General features: G+C 42.1%; 1 protein-coding gene across 3 annotated transcripts in view; it reads left to right on the top strand.

Annotated features, from left to right (window-relative positions):
• OSBPL10 (oxysterol binding protein like 10) overlaps positions 1–12,350 on the top strand; it is a 328,106-nt gene extending 315,756 nt beyond the window's left edge. For all 3 annotated transcript variants that reach the window (XM_077129920.1, XM_077129921.1, XM_077129922.1), the window contains 4 exons: positions 3,432–3,618; positions 4,149–4,331; positions 9,105–9,258; positions 11,015–12,350. In XM_077129920.1, the coding sequence (XP_076986035.1) occupies positions 3,432–3,618; positions 4,149–4,331; positions 9,105–9,258; positions 11,015–11,059 (569 nt within the window). In that variant the 3' untranslated portion in view covers positions 11,060–12,350. The remainder of the gene's footprint in view (positions 1–3,431; positions 3,619–4,148; positions 4,332–9,104; positions 9,259–11,014) is intronic.
• Positions 12,351–22,661: the final 10,311 nt, after the last annotated feature.

Consider the following 22,661-nt stretch of genomic DNA (forward strand, 5'->3'; position numbering starts at 1 on the left):
GGATATTTTAGTTCAGATTGAGAGCAAGTATGAAATTCTTTTAAATGTTATCAGTTTGAAAAATCTTACTGCTTTGCCTTATGTTTATTGGTGAACCAATTTATAGGATTTAAAACAAAAGTCTTCCAGCTTGAGGCCTACCCATAGCAGAGAAGGATTGATTATTTGGCATTTTTCAGCTTCTCTCAGCTTTTAGGCCAATTAAGAAAGAACTTTCATTTGTGATCTCTTTGGCAAATCTAATTTTAAAACGGTTTTTTATTCATATTTGAGACAGAAAACAATCCTGAAAAAAAAAAAAAAGAGTACTGAGACGGCATAATTTCAGGTGATTTAATGAGTAAGCACACATATATGGAATTTCAGAAAAGAGCCAAGGGAACAAATTAGCTTAGCTTGCTCACTGAGTTCTGAAGACTGGAGGGAAGTTTCACTTGATTTGGAAGAGAAGTTTCTAACATGAAAGGGAGGGGGGTGATATCTCCTATGCAGAGCATTGCATTTAAAAAAAAGTCTCTTCCCCCTACTCCTTCCATTCCCTACATGCATTCCCCACTGGCAGACTTGCTGATTTCCTCTTTATTCCCCAATGGAAATACCACTGTTAGGAATTCACCCATCAAGAGAGCCTCTTTAGAGACCAGAGGGTATTAGGATATAGAATATTCAGGATTCTGGTGGCGGTCGGGCTGTGTTCCTCAAGCCGATTTTATAATCACCTTCTCACCCCTAGAACAGCCCTGTGAGGTAGAAATACTGTTATCTCTGTGCCACGGGCAAGGAAACTGAGATTCAGAGAAGTTAAGATCATCAGCCTGACAGGGAGGGAACGATCCTCTAAGATCTCATCCAGATTAAAAAAAAAAAAATCATGGCATATTCTCCATGTAAGTATGTTTTAAAGATAGTATCAGTTGCATGCTGATAGCTCACAAGCCCCTGAGTCCCTGAGCCCGTGGCCAGCACTCAGGGAGCAGGTGACTTGCGGGTACAGCTGGGGCAGGGAGGGGCATCTGAGGTGAACTTTCTTTATCTTTCACTCCTGACTCTCAGCTGTGTTTGACCTCAGCTGCAATTTACCACCTGCTTTGGGCCTTTTTCTCAAGCAGCCTAATTTGAGGAAGGCAGACACAACATCGGTTTTAAAGCAAAGAATATTTCAGTCTTGGCTGTTCTCTTTCAAGGGTTCTAATTAGAAACTATAAAGAATGAGACCCCACCATCCAATTCTCTTCACAGATGCAATGTACTCCCCTCTCCCCCTGCAAAATGCATGGGGGTTGGTGGAGGGGAGGGATTTCAAGGGCCATCCGGGGGCAGTTCTAATTTCTGAGGCATAGGAGAAGGGACAGGTGTTAAACTGAGAGCATTTGGTGCCCCAGGGCTTTACTTCCGGGCCGTGCTGTGGCTGTTTGGAGTGGGGAGGGGGAGGGGAGCAGGCAGGGGCTCAGGTAGGACTGCAGTGTGGCGGTCGGTCCTTTGTTGCTTTCTCTTACATGCATTCACTTATAGTCTTGGCCAGGGAGGGAGAAGATTTAAATGCTGCTGAGGTATCTGCCCTCCAGGTCTGCTCACGTGATGGGGAGTAACCCACAAGTCTATTTTTCCTTGGTGCTCTCAGTTCCCACGTGCGCCTCTGGTAGTAGGAGCAGCCCCACACCGGAGGTGCTCAAGACCCCCCAACACAGACCGGCACTGCCTGTGGCTTTCCGAGCCAGTGCTCCATCTCAGTGGGGGGGAGAAATGATTCTCCTGGACTTAGCCAAGCACAAGGTGGCTGGTTGCTGACAAGCTTAGTGTATTCTGCAGACAGTGCCTCATGGGCGACTAAAGAAGTTCTCAAGGGTGAACTGAATTATAGTTGAACGCACCTTAGTATCGACCTTAGAAGTCCACAGCATTCATGATTCCCGTACAAATGAGCCCCGTCTCTCCTCGGGCTCCCCTGCAAGCTCATCTGCGCTGAAAGCCACCCCCACCCACCCACCCACCGTGCACACACTCTCTGCTGGGAAATTCTAGCTCTAGTTGATTTAGATGCTGGGCTAGCAGCTAAAGAGAGGACTGAGCAGGCAAATTACTTAACTTTTCTGAGCTCCAGTTTTCTCAACCTTATTGTAATAAACGATTCTTGCCCCTTAGGGTAATTGTGAGGCTTAGAGGAGGTGGTGGGTGTGAAGCCCCCTAGGTGTCTGTGGCAGCTGGGATGCCTCCACACAGGAAGATCCGGCAGCCCAGGGAGGGGGGAGTCACTAACCACTTCTGGCCACCTGCGTCTGGCTAAAGGATGGCGCTCACGGCCCTCCAGAGTCAGCAGGCCTATAAGGAGCTGGAGTAGAGCCGTGAAGGTGTTTCTACAGGGAACTAAAGCCCCGTGTGCCAGGATGGAACCTCAGGAAGGTAGCTTGCATGGGAGGATAAACTGTCGAGAGCCAGAAGCACTGGTTCTCAGGGCCCTGCCCGCCCGCTTGGGGCCTCTGTTTGAGTTGACAGTGCTGTGCCCTGCATGGTGGCAGCCCTCTGGACTCCCAGCTTGACAAGCAAAGCGAGCACTGGGTTTCAGCACTCCCACCTGAGAGCAGTGCACAAACGGTACAGCTGAATGCAGCAGCCCTGGGGTTTACATCTTCTTTTTTGGAGGGGGGAAGACCACATCAGAATTTTGAGAGCTTGATGAAAGCTGTTGTCCTTTTTCCTAGAAAAAATAGATAAATCCAGAGAATTTTGCATGATTTCAAGGGGATTATGACCGCTCCAAACCTAATACTTGTCTCCTAGGTTTGAGTCCCCGATCTAGAGGGGGTGGAAGGTGAGTGATTTCTATAACTTAACAAGAACCATTGAGGTTGAATCTGTGTTTACTCAAATAAAGACAAAACTCCTTAACATGCTTTTTAGAAATTTTAAAAGACAAGTTCTAGCCCCAGTTGACCTGGCCAGCCTCCACACCCATACACACCACCTCTCTTCACTTACATGGGCCTTTTTTCCAGCTCCTTCATGCCCTTTGGGCTCCTGCCCACCACAGGGCCCTTGCACGTGTTATTCCCCTGCTCCTCCCCCATTCACCTACTCATGTCACTTCCTCAGGGAAAACTTCCCTTTCCAGATTATCAGTTCCTTCTTTCAGAGGCTTCCTTGACACTGGCCACTTCTTCCCACCTTTATCACAGTTGTAATTTTGCATTTGTTTGGTGACATCCACCTTTTCTGTCCACTGGGTCTGCCTTGTTCACTGTTGTATTCTTAGCAGCTTACACAGTGGTTGGCACACAATAAATACATGCTGCAGGATGATTGCTCTTTGTAGAGGTGGGAGATGTGACGTCCATTGTGGAAGGCTGTTTGGTTTCTCCATCTGTGTGTTCTTTGGTCCCCAACTGCTGTTTCCCATATTTATGTGCCTAACTCTTCTCTCCTCTTCCCTGGAGGTGTGCTGAGGCTCCTGGAACATGGGGAGGAGTACGTGTTCACCCTGCCTAGTGCCTATGCACGGTCCATCCTCACCATCCCATGGGTGGAGCTTGGAGGAAAAGTCAGCATCCAGTGTGCCAAGACTGGGTACTCTGCGACGGTGATATTCCACACGAAGCCTTTCTATGGCGGGAAGGTCCACAGGTAGGAGGTGGCCAAGGGCTTCCTGAGCTGTGGTCCCGGGAGCCTGTTTCTTTGCCTTATTACAGTGCCCTAAGTTTCTTCTCTCCATTAAAATACTGAGTTCAAGCAATGAGATGATTTGGAAATCAGGATAAAGTTGCTAATTGAGGATATTCCCATGAGTGTTTGAGGCATTTTAACCAAGACATTTTTTTCTAAAAAGTGTGCTCTTTTCCCTCCTCATGTGGAAGGTTTTCAGAGCCCACCCCTATCTAAATTTACAGCGAAGTCCTTTGGTGATGGATTTGCAGGACATACACCAGACACAGTATTCTACAGACTTTATTCAGATTTCGCCATTTTCCCAGTGTTTCCTTTTTTTGTTCAACAATAGTAGATCTATTTAAAGAGCTACTCTTGAGCAAAATTGCAAAACCAAACTCCCCTCACCTCCCACCTCATAAAAAAAGTCTCCTTTGAATGTCTGCCTGCCTTTTGAAGTCTCTATTTGATAATCTTGCAACGTGTGTTCATTCGTTTTATTAATTTAGGGTAACAGCAGAAGTGAAGCACAACCCAACCAACACCATTGTTTGTAAAGCCCACGGGGAATGGAATGGTTCCTTAGAGTTCACCTACAGCAATGGAGAAACCAGAGTCATCGACACAACCACCTTGCCAGTGTACCCAAAGAAGATCAGACCACTTGAGAAGCAGGGGCCCATGGAGTCCAGGTGAGAATCAGACTGTGGGGTTCTCTCCAGCTTAGTTGTCCTCAGAGCTCGATCTGAGGAAGTGTCTGAAAGTTCAGCTAATGGAAATGGACTATGAATCATGTTCTCCTGGCTCCTTTAGATATTTGAATTTCCCACTCTGTGTCACTTAGGATTGTGTCCTTTGTAGCTTTCAGTTTAGTTATTCTGCAGATACAGGGTGGGATATGACGGTAGTTGACAGCAGGCTTTTAATGCCCATTCTGAAAGAGTTTTTGTCAATTCAATTTGTTGCTTGATTACAAAGTTAAAAAACATAGTTGCTAGTCTCAGTGAAGCACTAAGAGATTATTTTTTCTTACCAGATTAGCAAATTCATACAGAGAAAACAGAAAAAGAAAATATTCATTGTTGGCAAGGTTGTGATGAAATTGGCACTCTATATATTGTCCTTCCAGGAGGCATCTAAATGGGTACAACCCATGAGATTTGCAATTTAACTGCTTGGTTCCATAGCCTTAAATTTGTGAATTCATTTTAATCTTGTATTCCACTTCTGCCTAAGGCAAAATTCTAAAACTCAGAAAAGGTTTTAAACATTAAGTTGTATATTTTTTTTTTTCAAAGAAAGCTGAACAACAAATGAAAAGCAAAGGAGGGTGGGCAATGGTGGCTCAGTGGTAGAATTCTCGCCTGCCATGCCGGAGACCCGGGTTTGATTACCGGTGCCTACCCATGCCAAACAAACAAAAAAACCTTTAAAAAAAGAAAAAGCAAAGGAAACAGGTGGTACAAGAGTAGTTTAGGGGTAGAATTCTCACTTGCCATGTGGGAGACCCAGGTTCGATTCCCAGTCCATGCACTTCCCAAAAAACAACCAAACAAAACAAGGGAGCAAAAATAAACAAACATACAAAAATTCAATAAATGGTGCTGCAATAACAGGATACTCACACGTAAAAATAATGAAATGTGATCCCGCCATACAGTATACAAAAACAACAACAATAAAAAAGCAAAGGAAATAAAAAGAAACCAATTAACTGTCCATTAATAGGAAAATGGTTGAGAAAATGATGGAATAGCCATTTACTTAGTTTGTCTACACTATGGAATGACTATAGTGCAGCCATTTAAAGTGATGTTTATGCAGGTACGCAGGCAGAATCTTCTTGGAATATGCCATTTTTAATTTTTAAATACAGGGTCTCTGCAGACTCTGGCCTGTGGCCAAATTCAGCACATGGCTAATTTTGTAAATAAAGTTTTATTGGAAGCCTTTTGTTCACATTGCCCATGGCTGCCTGCTCCAACTCCAGGGTCCAGGGTTGTGACTGAAACTGCGTGGCTGGCAAAGCCTAACATGTTTCTTGTCTGGCCCTTGGGAGGAAGAAGTTTGCTGAACCCTGCTCTAATCTAAAAGCATGCTGCTCTTTAAAAAATAGGATATAGGATTAAAATGCAATGTGAAAAAAAAAAAGATATGCTTAGATTGATGCCTTAATTTTGACATTTTCATGTCCTTAAAAAATGTAAATTTTAAACTAATAAAAGGGGCCATTATTTCTGGTAAAAAAAAAAAAATGCAATGTGAAAGTGGTTGCCCTTACAAGAAGAGTTCGTACCAAATGGAAAATGTGCTTATTAAATAGAAACAAAGAAAGATAAAAGTGTGCATAAAGAATACATTATAACTGAGTGAAATAGAAATTAAGCTTCAGTATCCTAGAACCTTTGCTTTGTTGTAGGATTACTCTACTCTTTCTTATTTATCAGTCTATTCAGGGACAGTCAGTGTAAACTTCTCCAGGTTTACATGGAGGGCATCAACTCGTTGTTGTTCATTTCAGCCCAGCCTATTAGGCAGTATTACTAACAGGACAAAAGAAAGGAGAGAAATCCACCTTCATCCCCCCACTGCCTCTGGGGAAGCATTCCTGACTGGGGAACCCTGCCAAGCCCTTAGCTCATTTCATGACAGGACTGTTGTTTCCGGTTTGCCCATTGAGAACAAAACTATGATTACCTCATACTCTTCTTCCAAGAAAGTAGGTTAGCTATTCCTCATTAAATCTCTGCTGCCTCAGTTTGCCTGTGGGAGTTCTGAATTCAGCCTGGAGCCAGGATAGAGCCCGGTGCTAGAGTAAAAGGGAGAGTTGCTACCTCTTTTTTTTCTTACATATGTAGACTTCGCTGAAATGTGAGCTGGGTTATGGGAAATCAAGCCTGGCCTTCTCTTGTTTCCTGTGGAGGAAACAGCCCTGAGAAGTGGAGTCCTTGGGCTCCCTTCTTTCTCAGTGCCCCTGAGCCCAGTCCTCCTGCCGGCTCCTCCTGGCCTGACCTGCAGAGGTGATGGAGGAACCTGCATGGTTGGGTGGGCCAGAGGGTGGCCGGCATGCTCAGCCCTCACTTACAGAGGTGCCAGCCCTGGCTGGGCCTCTAGTCCCCAACTGCCCCTTTGGAAGGGAACAGCTGCCCCATTAGGGTTAGAGTGAAGACATCCTGTTGTGTGTCCATTCTTGTAAATCTGCTTATGAAGCCCTGAGATTGGTCTGAGTAGGCATCAGGCCAGAGCTGTCATTGCCCTGGTGGTTAAAGACAGATCCAGTGCCCAGTGCTGCCAACCACACCCTGTCTCGACCATCCTGCCCCTTTGCCATCCTGACCTCCTGTCCTCAGAGAGGGCTCCCCTTGGCTTCCTTTCTGTCATTCTCATCTTTCCCCTACCCTGAAGGTGCCTTACCTTCTGCCGTTCAAAGCCTTCCCCAGATGGGCCCCTGCCCACATTCCCCACCTCAGGCCATCTGCAGCTTCACTCTCTCAGGCAGTCCCTGTGCTTGTCTGGATAGAGCTCTTTTGGGCCAGTTCTTCCCAACCCCCAACCCCTCTCTAGTCCTTGGGAGACTCTGCCCTCTAAACTTTGGGCCACTGTCTTATCGTGGGACTTATCATGAGACATCCTGCCCTCTGAAAGCACCACACTCCCTGGCTATCCTGTGCTCAGCCCCTCTCAGCACCAGGGTGTGTGCACGCTGAGGGTGATGAGAACTATGCTTTGACCTAGTACCCACCTCCTTGCTCTGTTTCCTTCCCTTACCCCACTTTACTCTTTAGGCCAGTCTTTCTTCTTAAATCAGGTATCAGGGAACAGTAGAAAGAGCAAAGGCTGTAAGGCCATTGAGACCTGGCTTTCTATCCCAGTTCTAGAAGTTTCTTCAGATGTAACCTGGAGGCCAGAGCATTGTTCTCCCTGGGTCTCTGTATACTGGGATTCAGGGTCTGTCTAGTGGCTGTGGGCTGAGTTTGTAGCAGGAGCTGACCCTTGTCAGTTACTCCCTTGGCTTCTGATTCTCCTCAGAAGGTGCTGCTCCATGTCTCTGCTCTGCTGGTACAACTGTGTGCCCTTCCATGGCCTGATCACATTAATACTCAAGGTTTCCTTCTGTAGGCAGCTAAGCCCTCTCTCATGGAAACAATCAAGGGCGACACCACTGTGGAAACATTTCCTGGCCCAAGATCCAGTGACAGGAGTGTTTGCTTACCCCTGGGTGCATTTGAGGCATTATGTCCTCAAATCCAGGTTGGGAATCCCCACCACTGAGAATTCTAATCGCTCCTTTGGTATCAAGTCCCTGCTTCTCCTGATACAGTGAGAAAGTGCCTGGGTGATAGGTGTCCTGCTTTACCACACTTCCAGGAAATGGCCCTTGAGAACAGAGCATGTGTGAATCAGGGATTGTGCCCAGGAAGCTTCTTAGGAGGATGGCTTCCTTCCACAGTGAATGGGAGAGAAGTAGTTTTCATTGTCGACATGGGGGGAGATTGCATAGCCGGCAGCATAAACACACACAGGTACAAGTCTAGCTCATAATACCAGGTTCTCTTGTGGGAAAGTATGCATTGCTCTTATTTACCACCTGGTGACCTTGGGCAAGTTACTTAATGTTATGTAGGTGTGACGTCCACTTGGCCAGATTATGTGCCCAGGTGTTTGGTCAAGCAAGCACTGGTCTGATTGTTACTGTGAGGATGTTTTGTGGATTTAAACAGTCATTAAGTTGATTGCATCTCTGATTGATTACATCTGCAAATCGAGGAGAAAACCTTTGGCAATGAGAAGAGGTCTCAACCAATCATTTGAAGGCTTTAAAAGGAGAAGTGATGATTTCAGCAGTCAAAACAGAGAATTTTCATCTCTCTGGGGAATTCATCAAAAACCTTCATCGGCATTCCCAGCTAGTAGCCTGCCCTACAAAATTTGGACTTACCCATCCCCACAGTCACATGAGACAATTCTTATAAAGATCTCATAGTATTTACATGTCTGTAAATGTATTTCCTGTCTGTTCTATTTCTCTGGAGAACCGTAATACTGTGGGCCTCATTTTCTTCTCTGCAGAATGGGCATAATTATTTAGTATCCATATCATTGCGTTGTGAGGATTAAATTACTTAACATATACTAAAAAGTTTTAGAAACATGATGCCATGTAAGTGTCTGCAATTGTTGTTCATAGTAGTAGAAGTATTACTACTGCCTACTATTACTATAATTAGATTTGATTACTAGAAACTCAGAGCCCTGAAAAAGGCCAGCTGCTCATAGCAGGCAGAGAATTCAGTGGACACAGCACAGACTTGTAGCCAGGTAGCCCTGGGCTTAAATCCTGGCTCTAGACGTCTTTGCGATACCTGGAATGAGCCACCCTGCCCCTGGCCCCTCCCTGCTGTGGACTGTGATCCTCGAGCTGGCTGGCCCTGCCTCCCAACCATTTCTTCTCCATGCATCCCCAGGAACCTCTGGCAGGAGGTGACCCGATACCTGCGTCTGGGGGACATCGAGTCAGCCACCGAGCAGAAGCGGCACCTGGAGGAGAAGCAGCGGGTGGAGGAGCGGAAGCGAGAGAACCTCCACACACCGTGGCAGCCCAGATATTTTATCCAAGAGGTAACTCTTTCTTTGGTTTTTGCCCACAGGAGACCTCGTCCTGAGGAGGGGAGCAAACGGGTTTTTTCTTATTAACTCAACATTTTGGATGAATGAGAACAGATGGGGACAAGGGAGGATTAGGGAAAGATTATCTCTGGCTCCAACTTTGCACCAGGCTTTCAGACAGTTTTTCTGTGGTAGCATTTATGTTAGTGTCTTGAGGCCTAAAACCCTTGTGTGGGCAGAGCTGGGCAACCAACCCTTCTGCTCTGATATCTTTCAGCCACAGAAGCCCATCAGCCTGCCAGGCTGGGAGTGGAATGGGAGTGCAGATCTGGATGCTGTTTTAGCCTCTCTATATAAAAAAACAACCATTCACAACCTCTGTTACTTTATCATCAGGAACAAATCAGTTATGAAGTGTATCACTGCCCATCTGCACATGTGGGTGGGCTGACCTTCCTGATTGACAACCACTGTTTCTGAGCTTTGCCTCCTATGAACCAAATGGCATGGACATGCGTCCTGTGCTTAAAAATGCTGCTGTTGTCAACCAGGAAAGTGACATTGGAAAGCAGAAAGAATATCTACATGACTGCCCATTTTCCTGGGCAAGCAGGTGTGGCTAGTTGAGGCCCTTATGCTCTTTCCTTGAAGTTGTGGAGAAACTGGAGGCATCTGAGACTAGAATTGGAAATTTTGAAAGTGTAGGACTTGCGGTCTTTAAGGCAGGCTCTGAGGAGCCACACAGGTGACATAAATGAGTGAAACAGGCCAGTCCCAACAGACCTAGGGCAGACAGGAGAGCTCATATCTAGCAGGGGTGGCTGCCGCTCATTTCCAGGTGATCATAGACTGATGGCCCAATTCTTCAAGAGAAGCCAGAAATCTGATTTTTATGAGATTTTTGCTTGTTGTCAGGAATTAAAATAAAATTAAATACTGGGAGCCAATTGAAATATCTGTGAACTTTGCTACTAACCTCTGATTTCTGCTACACAGTAGGATTACTAGTTAGGATCACTTTATCTAGACATAAGGCCATGGGTGAGCTAGACCTTCTATCAGGAGCAAGGAGCAGCCACTCTTCTGCCCAGAGGTGGGAACCAAGGGCCCTGGACTGAGTGGAGGGACTTCAGGGTTGGATACTGGTTTCAGACAGGAAGGCTGCTGGGGAGACTGGCTTTCTGGGTCACTGAGTAGGGATTTTGTCTGGAAGCCTGGCCCAGGTGAGGTTCCCTGACAGCAGCTTCCGTGAGGTGGAGCTGGTCTCTCTAAGACAGCTTCTTGGCCTGGCTTCTGTGGAAAGTTGTACATTAAAATACCAAATAACCACATAAAAGCTCAGTTCTTCCCTTTGGGCTTAATAAAAGCCAATATGTTCATAATCAAAGGCTTCGGGATGTCTAAAGGATTAAAAAAATACCAAAATTGTTAAGATTCAGTTTATTCTATTCCAGCCTGGGACCAGATTGTTTTGATTCTTGCCTTCCCCCCCCCCATCTTTCATTATTTTAGCTGTTTAGTGGGGTTTCCTGCTGAAATGCCGAGATATGAAGGTGGGTGGGGCTGGGGTGGCCAGCCCACTGGCATGGCCTGGCCAGGAGATGGCCGGCACGGCAGCCGCACAGGCTGGCACTGGGGATGAGTACTGCCTCGCATAGTACTTGGCATCCGACCTGGCTTCTTGAAGAGCAGTGGTTGGAGCATATCCTTGCTTCCCCCCTTCGCCACTGAGAGATCTCCATGTAATGTCTCCCTCCTTCTCTTGCAGGGTGATGGCTGGGTATACTTCAATCCCCTCTGGAAGGCACATTGATGGGTGGAGGTGCAGAGCTTTCCAAAATAGCCCTGTTTTTGTAGGAATTAAAGTGGTACAGTATCAAGGTTCTGTTGGTATTCACTGAAACTTCTTGATCACCAATAAATGGTAATTGAGAAGAATTATATACTGTGAAAAATGCACCTCCAAACTCTGCTATAAGATTGAATTTACTCAAGAGCCATTTGGGGCATGTGTGTGTACATAGGTGTGTGTGAGCGCTCTGCACACTGTATATGTTCATGTACACTATATACACATGTCTGCTGGGTATTATTACACATGTAAATACCGCACCACCATGGTTTAAGTGGGTAACTATAAGCTCCTTTTTATCAATGAGGTTTGAGGTTTTCTATTTTTCACTTTGCCAAAAATTTTTTGCACTCACAAAGGTATTCTTTCCCAGACAACTCGTTTGAAAAGAAAGGTGACTTGGCATTGCCCAGTTGACATGCATATGGTAGAAAGTGGCTCATTTCTGGTTAGAAGTGTATGTGGCTGTCATTTCAAAATTACTGTTTCCTCCCTCCTTCCCACCTCAACGTTTTATCTGTCCACACACAAGAAATATAAACTGCTGTTTCCTGCTGGGTGGGGGGCAGGCAGGAAGTTGTTAACGGTTTATGCCATAGCCTTCCATGATGGAGCATCTCTGGGACAACCTAGAGGCAAACCCCACCCTGGAACTCTTCTCCCACCTACCTTACCCCAGCTTTCTGACAGTTTCTCATGATCAAAGCACTCACCACACATTTTTCTGATGCTACTGCTTTTATAGCAGAAAACAAATCCTATGGAGACTTCACTACTTTTATGATTAAAAAAAGGGCTTTAAAAGTTAAATGTACACAACACATGCACAACTGTAGCCTCAATCTTGTATTTAGTTTGGGGAAACAGAAAAGAATTTCCTGTGGATTTTTTGTTTTTAATACATTTCTCTGGTTTGACCCAAACTTGGCAAGAAAACCACTGTGATTAAAACATAAATAAAGCCTGTATGAGTTTCCATGGTGTCAGTTGAATTTCTATCCTCAGCCTTTACAAATGAGGCTAGAGACATGACCAGAATGTAAGACAAGGGAAAGATGTAGTCTTTGATTTTTGCTTAATTTATTTTTTACTGTACCACTCCAATGACAATATTTATAAAAATCCAGTAGCATGAATGCTTCTCTGTAGTAATACTAATTTTGTGCCTTTTGTCGGCTTTCTTAAGACCAACTGTTCACAATTTGTAGATATTAGACAAATATATTTCGATTAAATACCATACTTATCTGTGTGTCTGTGTTTTACTTTTAGGGATTCAAAAGTCCTGATGGAGTTGTTGGCTCTGACTGGGGTTCAAGTTTTTAGAGGTTAGGTACTATGAATTATTAATTTGGTGTGAACAACAATCATATTTACACCAAAATAGTGCTTTTAACACATTTAAAAGCCCACCAAATAAACATCATTTATGGATTTTTCCTGACAAATTGATAAGCACATTTAACCTATAGCCAGCTGTGTTCTGTTTGTGAGAGGAGTGAGTCCCTGCCAGGTGAAGTCGGCCTGTTCAGATCCACAGTCTTAAAATATCTGGGTGAATGAGGGGCTTGGAACCATTTTCTTTCTGAGAGAGGGAAAGTAGAACAGATGTTAGTTTGAGGGAAAAAAAAATCCTCAATGAGAAGACTTAAAAAATCACTGTAGTGTTCTTGGATTTTCTAGTCTTACTCCAAAGCACAAAACATTTGGGAAAGAAAGACAGGGAAGCTCATCTTTTTTGGAGGGGGTGTACACATTACCTTATTAAAAATCTTGAAATCTCACATATGCAGATTTGCATAATACATATGTACAGTTCCATCCTTATACCTATCATTCCAGTAAAGAAATCTATGTTTGCCAATACCTTAAAATCCACCTATGTTTAAAAAAAGAAAAACACCATCTTTATGCCCCTACACATATATATCTCCCTCCCTGCCCTCATAGGTAACAGTCCACTGTATTGACTGCTATAGTAATCATTCCCATGTTTTTCTTTTTACCATGCATACTGTGTACACCTAAATAACATATTTAGTTTTACCTATTTTTGGACTTGGCACATATGGAATTATACCATAGTTTGCTTATTTGAGTCAACATTTTGTCAGTTATGGCTGTTAAAAATTCATTTTCTTTTACATCTTCTGTGTGATCTAACACAAACAGTGCAAAAACTAAGTGTGCTGTGTAATGAATTATTTTAAAGCAGACACACATGTAATGACAGCTCAATTACAATTACAGAACGTTACCATCACTCCAGAAGCTCCCTTGTTAGCCTTTCCTACTCAGAGCTCCCATTTTCTCCTCAGATGTGACCATTGTTCCAAAGTTGAGAATAATCACTTCCTTGTTTGGCTTTTATAGCATTAACAAATAAACGATATAAACTAGTTTTGCCTGTTTTGAACTATATATAAAGAGAATCACATATTTTTTGATAGTTTTTTTTTAACTGGAATTTTATTTTTAAGGTCACCAATGTTGTTCCATATAAATGTAGTTCTTTTCCCTTATATAGTATTCTATTATATGAACATACCACTGATAATTTAACCTATTTTTGGAAACTTCAGAGTTGTTTCTAGCTTTGGCTGTTATGTTACTGAGAATATTTCTTATACTATGTAGGAGTACAATTGCTTGGTCATGGTGTATGTATATCTTTAATTGCAATAGTTAATACTAAACAGTTTTCCAGAGTGATTTTAAAAATTTTAAATCCCCACCAGCAATGTATGAGAGTTCCTGTGTCTCCACATATTCTTCAACTTTTATTTGTAAATTTCAGCCAACTTGGTGGGTATGTTTGTTTTCGTATATTTCCTTCCCATTTGGATTTTTTTTCTGTCAAGAGCTAACTGAAACCTTTTTCTGGTAAGTTAATGACTTATTCCAAATTGATTTCTAAGAATTATTTATATATTATGGATAGTAGTCCTTTTTCAGTTACAAGTAGGGTGACAGTACATCCTCCTTTGCCCAAGATAAGCCAGTTTCTGTCTCTGGTCTGAATTCTTGCAAGAGACTACTTGGCTCCACTAAAGTGCAGACTTTGCACCAGAGACGGGTTCAAACTTGAGTGCAAGCTTTCCTAATGCTAGCCCATGTCTCTGGGTGGACCCCTGATCCCATCTAGAGATGCAATACTGCTAAACCACAGGATGTACTGTTCTCAGGCTGCCCAACTACCTGACTTTTCCTTAAGCCCATTGCCAGACCCCTCTGGGCAATTTTCTAGTCCTCCTTCCCCTTTCTCTTTTGTGCTTTTTAAAAAATCTAGCTACCTCTGTGCTTCTCTTTTACTGTGTCACAGTAGTTTGAATAAAGTCTGTTCTGCCATTTTAACTACTGTCCAGTGCTTTCCTTTGACAGATGCCAAGGTAATTATTAAAAGGCCATCTTCAACTTGAAAAAGAACAAAATTGGAGAACTCATATTAATTGATAACTGAAAAGTTGCAGTATCAAGGCAGTGTGTTATTGGCATCAGGATTTACACATAAGGTCAAAGGAACAGAATACAGAATCTGAAAACAAACCAACTCATATATGGTCAGTTTGTTTTCTACAAAGGTACAAAATAAATGGGGGGAAATAATAGTCTTTTTGGGTGAACTGAATATTTACATGAAAAAAAAAAACACCGCAAGGCATTCACAAAAATTAATTCAAAATGGATCACAGACCTAAAAGAAAAGCTAATTCTATAAAATTTCTAGAACAAAATCTAGGAGAAAAATCTTTGTGACTTTCATTAGATAAGGGATTACTTAGGACATAAAAGCCACAAACATAAAAGGAAGAATGCCTCCGTTGGGACAATAAATAAATCCAGTTTACTATGTAATAGTAATTTTTTTTTGAATTGCAAATTTTTATTTGGATGCAAAACATCTTGAATTTTACCTTATTGGGTATTTTTGTATTCCAATATTATTGAGCTTTATTCTAGAACATTTCTAAATTATGTAGAAATACTTTAATCGTTTTGAGGCTTGGTTGTAAGCTTTGTTAGAGAAGACCAAAGTAGCTTTTAATTTAGGACTAATTTGGGCTCACTATTGAGGCAGTAACCTCCTTAGTACTCTACTTGATGTCTCTTGAATTATGTTCCTCTCTAAACTATTTAGAGCCCTGTGTGTGACCTCCAGGTATTGTTCCCCTGGCCCTTTTGGATGGTTCCTTTTCTAGCCTCCGTAGTTTCCTCATATGCGTAATTAGTATTCAGCTAAAGACAAGAGGGGAACTGCAGATCCCAGAACTGTGCAGACCTCTATCCTCCGGTATTCTGCCCTATGCTCCTTTGACTTCCCTGGGCCAGCTGTCTCAATTCAGGGAAGCTGCCAGGTCCTATGCTGGTTCCCCTCCCCATGTTGTGACCTGGAAACTATTTCACATATTTTTTCTGATTCTTACTTCTTGGCTTGAAGCAGAAATCCTTCAGTTCTTAATTTATTTGAAGTAATTACCCTTTTCCTTTATTGTGTGTGTGTGTGTGTTTTAACATGGGCAGGCACCAGGAAATGAACCCTGATCTCTTCCAAGGCAGGTGAAAAGTCTGCCTGCTGAGCCACCATGGCCTGCCCCTTTATGGTGTTTTTTGTATCCTGTTTAAGAAATCTTTCCTTACCATTAAGCTGTGAAGGTAGTATTATCTTTTAGAAGCTTTATATTTTGCTTTTCACCTGGAATTAACTTTTTTTTTCTGTGGCTTTACGTAGAGTTTCTAAGAGGAGTTTTACGTTTACCGAAAAATTGTACAGAGATTGTACCCACCACCCAGCTCCATAACATCTTGCATTATTATGGCAAATTTGTTACAAGTCAAGGACCAACACTGATACTTTATAACTGAAGTTACTAAGTTTACAGTATGGTTCACTCTTTGTTGCAGGTTTATGGATTTTGACAAATGCATGTCATTGGCCTAAAAATGTTCCGTACTCCATCTATCCATCCCTCACCTTTTCTCCCTGAAACTCTGGCAACCACTGATCTTTATACTATAGCTTTGCATTTTCCAATATGTAGGCCTTTCCACACTGGCTTTTTTCAGTTACCAATATGCATTTAAGATTCCTTTATGTCTTTTTGTATCTTGATTACTCATTTCTTTTTATTGCTGAAAATTTCTCCATTGTTATGTATATCAGAGATTGTTCATGCGTTCACCTATTGAAGGACATCTTAGTTGTATCCAATTTCTGGCAATTATGAATAAAGCTGCTATAAACATTTGTGTGCAGGTTTTTGTTGGACATAAGTTTTGTATGGCAAATCCCTAGAATCATCTCCTGGATCATATGTTTAGCTTTGTAAGAAACTGCCAGATTGTCTTCCAAAGTAGCTGTACCAGTTTGCTTTCCTACCTGCAAAGAATGAGAGTTCCTATTGCTTTACATCCTTACCAGTATTTGTGGTCAGTGTTTTGGATTTTAGCCATTCTAATAGATGTGTAGTGGTACCTAATTGTCTTTTTAATTTGTAATTCCCTAATCACATGATGTTTGGCATCTTTTCATAGGCTTATTTGATATGTTTATCTTCTTTGGTGAGGTATCTGTTCACATTTTATGCTCACTTTGTAATTGGATTGTGCTTGGAATATCTTAAGTCAACTCAATACTTACAGTTTATATACACCGAAACACAACTTGGTGAGTTTTGACAAATGTATACATCTCTAATAATTCCTACTACAAAGAAGATACAGTAAAATTCCTTTATGCTGTTTCGTAGTTTGTTTCCCCCAAATACAAAGCCCAGGCAACCACTGATTTGCTGCCCCATCCACCTTTTTTTTGCCTATTCTAACACTTAAGGTAAATGGAATCAGTGTACTCTTCTGTGCCTTTTCGTGCCTAGCATAATTTTTGAAATCCACATATTATGAATATGCTAATTATTGCATGCTTAAGTTAGTTACACCTTATTTTGCTCACATTATTTCATTATGTGGCATTACCATAATTTGATAATCATTCATTTGTTGATAGACATTTGGGTTGTTACCATTATCGGACTAATGTGAATAAAGCTGTTAATATTGATATATACCAGTCTTTTGGTAGACATATTTAACATTTGATATTCCCACCAGCAATGAATATTCCTGTGAGGTTGAACATCATTTCAGGTACCATTCATATATCTTCCTTTGCTATGTGTTAATTCAAAGTTTAAGCTTATTAAAAAAAATTGTTTGCAACTTAGTTATTAAGCTGTTTATATATTCTGGACAAAGTCCTTTGTCAGATACATGTCTTATGAAAATTTCTGCTCCCAGAATTTGGCTTCCTTTTATTAACGGTGTCTTTAAAAGAGCAAAAACTTTAAATTTTTATTAAGTCCAATTAACCAGTTTTTCCTTTTAAAATTTTGTCTTTTTTTATGCTTTAATCATCACCTGATTTTTTCCCATATTTTGTTCTAGTTTTATAGAAATAACTTTTACTTTTAGGTCTGTGTTCCATGTAGGTTGAGGTGTTTCATTTCTTTTTCATGTATGTATCAACTTGATCCAATATCATTTGTTGGAAAGTTGTTTCCCCCATTTAAGTGTAGCACCTTCATGGAAAACAAATCGGCCGTGGGTACTTTGATCACTTTTTGCTTTATGCATTTTGATTATAATTTACCAAGTGCATACATATTTAGGATTACCATATTCCTGGCGAATATTACCTTTTGTGACCCTCTATCTTTATTTAAGCACTGTTAATAGTCTGTTTTGTCTGTTAATATTAGCAGCAGTTGTGTTCTTTTGGTTGAATTTTGTTAGGCTGTATGAATTGTGGACTGGTATATTTCATAACTTGTTGAAAATTCTCCACCCTAATCTTCATTATCGCTTCTGTCCCATTCTCTGCTCACTCAACTCCAAATACACAAATTGTTTCTGTATTTTATTATTTCTGGTTCTGTGCTGAATCCTGGATATTTCTGCTCTCTTTTAGATCATTGATTCTATCTTCAATTCTACCTTTTCATTGACTATTAATTTCAGTGATTGCATTTTTCGATTTTATAGGTTAAGTTTCTCTTCCTTCAAATCTGGTCATTTTCCTTCATTTATTTTTCAATTCCCTGACCATTTCAAGCTTTTAAAATTCCTTTACACAGCATAAGTGTAGTTATTCATAACCATGATAACTCCAGTATCTTAAGTGTTTGGTTTATTTCTGCTTCTTAGCACTATAATGTCTGGTTTTCTTATGTGCTGCTTGAATTTTCACTGAGATAATCATTCTTTTGGGGAATCATTTGTGAGAATTTTTCCAGACCCAAGTTAATTCAGGGTTCCTTTAGAATCTCACAGGCTTTCACGGGTATTATTGTACACAACCACTTCAAATTATAACGTGGAACTTTTATAGACCATGTAGGTTAAAATATTCTTGGGGATGAGTTTTGTTCAAATACCCTCCTCCCCCATGGGCATGTACACGCAGACAATTTTAATGAAGTTCTTGGTTCCAATGACAGAAGTGTAGCTTTTTGGTTCAGGGTTTTAGTGGAAAGAGGCCTTCTATTAGATATCCCAGCTTGTGCTAGCTGCAAACTTAAGTCTTATCTGTTGTTTATCTGGTTGTGAAAGCCAAAATTCAGACTTTTGGTTGACCAAGATGGCCAAGTGAGACACTCCAACATTCCCTTCCCCCCCAGTCTTTCAACCTCTAGCAAACCTGGCCCAGCCATCTTCCTCAGGGCTATGGAAGAGTTAAAGGGTTGCAGTAACTGGAAATCAAGAAAAAGATAACTTAAAATGATAGGAGAATATCATGGCACCCTAGCTGGCCCCTCCCAGGCTCAGTCTAGAGTCAACTTTAATTCTGGAAGGAGCAAAGCAACGTATTTTAGAGTGCATGATTTCTGTGCCAATTTATTTGTTGATATGATAGGTTCAGGTGACAACTTGGCCAGATGATATGTCCAGTTTTTCTATTGCTATGGACTTCAGCACATGGATTTCATCTATGGCTTATTATATCTGTAGCCAGCTAAGGGAGGAATGCCTTCTGCAGTGAGTGATGTTTTAATCTCATCAGCTGGAGGCTTAAAAGGAGAGCTCAGTAGAACTCAGCACAGCCCACAACTAGGAGAAAAAATAGTGAATTTGAAATTATTGAGTCTGAGGAGCAAAAAGAAAGAAGAAAAGTGAAGAGAGCTTTAAGAGACCTGTGGAACACTATCAAGTGTACCAATATAAACATTATGTGAGAGGCAGGGAAAGACAGCAGCAGAATGAGGTGTGAGATTGTCCTCCAGAGCAGCTTGTAAATAGCCAAGAATGGTACAGAACTGCTGAGGGAACATCAGTGACCAGATGCACAGCCTACACCAGTCTGGACAAGAGAGAATGGCTGAGAGCCCACACAGAACCATAAGACCCCCTAGCCGTGGAGGCTGGCACCCCTCTGCTACAGGCATGGCAAGGTGATTCCCCAAGGGAAAATACTTTACTAGCAGCAAGGAAGGGCTTAGCTCAACCAAGCTCTAATTACAGAATTAATAAATTATGACTACTGAAAACAGGTCCCCAGCACAGATGAACCTAGAATAAGCACTAAAGGAACCAGGAGTTTTTGTCCAGGCAGAGAGGGGATGGGGTTGAACACAAACACACAAGAAAAGGGCCCTATCAGGCTCCGCACTGCCACACACACACACACACACACACACACACACACACACACACACACACACACACGAAAAGGGCCCTATCACGCTCTGCACTGCCACACACACACACACGCGCGCGCGCGCACACACACGAAAAGGGCCCTATCACGCTCCGCACTGCCCCCCCCACACACACACACACGAAAAGGGCCCTATCACGCTCTGCACTGCCCCAGGCAAAGGCAGAACTAAAGCTTTTCTGAGAGATAACGGAGTCAAGTGAATGCGGTTAATTCCTTAAAGTTTATATCTTCATTGGGGCCCAGTGCAAGAGGAATCCCTCCTTCAAGGAATTCAGTCTACAGTGGCTGGAAAACAGAAATAATGAAAGCCATCTACTACCTTACCTCAGTCCCAAACATGCCCCTAGCAGGGAGAGTCTGCTGAAATTAAAGGCACCACATCATTTTAGCTGATGGGAAGCCACAGGTAGAAAAGCACCACATGCTGGGAAGGATAGGAAAAGCACAGACTCTAGAGACTTCATAGGAAAGTCTGACAACTTGCTGGGAAAAATGAGACATGGGCTTGTCTAGTCTGGAAAAACCTGACTGGGGTCTATCATATCTGAGGAGACCCTCCTCAAAAAAAAAAACAAAAGAAAAACGAACAAAAAAAACAACAAACTCCATATACGCAAGGCAGGAAACAAAAACTGACAAATTCTGATCAAACAGGCTATTAGAAGTCTAGAATAAGTTGAACTGAATGTCAAAGAACAGATAGAGAGCAAGACATCCAGCAAGAAAATCCTAAGTAAAAGAGTGACAACAACCTCCAGAATTAACATTTTGGGGGTGCCAGAAGGAAAACAGCAAAAGAGGCAGAAGGCATATCCAAAGATATAAGGCAGAAAACTTCCCAAATGGATTGAAATACATGAATATATATATCCTAAAAGTCCAATAATACCCAAGCAGGATCAACACCCACACATTATCACACTGTCAGACGCCAAAGAAAAAATCCTGAATGCTGCAAGAGAGAAGCAATGTGTTATGAACAAGGGAGTTTCAATGAAAAGATCAAGGTGCCAATTTCTCATCAGAAACTATGGAGGCAAAAAGACAGTTGTATGACATATTTAAATTGCTGAAAAAAACTTGCTGGCTAAGAATTCTAGATTTGAAGAAACTCTCAACTATGAAGGAGAGATTAAGATATTTCCAGATAAACAAAAGCTGAGGGAGGTCATCCCTCTAGACCTGCCCCCCTCCCCCACTAAACGAATTCTTTGGATCGAAAGAAAAGGAAGCCAGAACAGATTAAAGTAGCATAAAGATCTCTGGTACGCGTGGCCAAATGCATAATTATAAATGCCAGTACTATTTTGTTTGATTTGTAACTTAACTTTTTGCTTTTGGCACATCCTAATGTGCAAATGCATAAAAACTAACGATGAATCTATGTTTTGGATACCCAATGTATAAAGATGTAATTTGGGACAAGAACAACATAAAGGTGGAGGGATAGATGGGCATAAGACAGTTTGTGTATACTACTGCAGCTAAGTTAGTATCAAATTAAATGAGAATGTTATAGATTTAAGATGTTAAATTTAAGGCCACTGGAAATTATAAATATCTGAAAACAATACACAGAAAAATGATAAGGGACTCAGGGTTCACTACAAAAGATCAAATGTATACAAAAATAGTCAGTAATGGAAGAACTGAGGGACAAAAAAAATGGCAGGACATAAAAAAGCAAAGAGCAAAATAGCAGAAGGAAGTTGTGCATTATATGTGGTTACTTTAAACATAACCTCTCTAGTTATAAGGCAGATGTTGGCAGTATGAATAAAAAAGCATGACTCAGTGGTGATATAAGATATCCACTGAAAAACCCTCTGCAGAGATTCAGCTAAAGGACAAATCACACTTGCTTAGAACTCTAGAGGAAGGTCAATACTGGAGAAGAATCCCACAAAAACTGAACTGAAGAACAAGAAAAATATAAGGTAGGAAACTCCTGACATGGACCAGCTGGTTCTCTTACCTCCCCGCCCCCACCCCTTACTCAGTCCGATGTAGTTTGGAAAGTGCCTAGAGGCAACAGTTGGGATCCCTCTCCCTAACCCCCCACCCCAGAGACACAGATTATAAAAACTCTCACAGAAGTGACATATCTCTTTATATCCCAAGACCCAAGTCTACAGAGATACATGGCAGGACACAACCCATGGAGGAATGTTGAGCACAAACGGGTCCCAAGGAGGACTATGAGAAAATGGTAAAATTGATTTCCCTAAAGCAGCAAGTAGCCAGGCAGAAACTGTCCAAATCAACTTTTGGGGGACCTGGGGAACAGGAGAGGACATTCATTTCACACACAGATGAAGAGACTAAGAAAACGTGGGCAGACACTGTGATTTTGGCCGTGACTCCTGGCTCCCATCCCTCACAGTTGAGGGAAGCAGCAGTGGGAGGCCTGATCCTTGCCTAGGAGACAGCAGTGGACTGGGATGGCTGCGGAAATCCTCTGCCACAAATAGAGACGGACACAGCCCAATACCATGGTCAGATATTGGCCAATGAAGTGAGAGCACAAGTTACCTGCGGTTTTAGCCCTGCCTAGTCAGATGCTGACAGGTGCCACTGTTTCCACTAACAATAGAGAATATATGCTGAGCAGGCCAGAAACTGCAGGGGGAAAAAGGACTTCCTGGAGTCTTTCCAGACCTTGTCCTGGGCTCACTGGAGATGGTCTATGCCCCCTGCACAGACACTTGGCCTTGTTTTGGCTGGGAAATACTGACAATAGTGCCCTAATACAAACCCAAGCAAAAACTAAATCCTAGACATGAGAGAGAAATGGACCTTCAGAATAGACCCATCAAGATAATCATATGAACAGATACGAGCACAAAATCA

This window comes from Tamandua tetradactyla, chromosome 15 (genome assembly GCF_023851605.1).
Source record: "Tamandua tetradactyla isolate mTamTet1 chromosome 15, mTamTet1.pri, whole genome shotgun sequence".
In the NCBI taxonomy this organism is placed as follows: domain Eukaryota; kingdom Metazoa; phylum Chordata; class Mammalia; order Pilosa; family Myrmecophagidae; genus Tamandua; species Tamandua tetradactyla.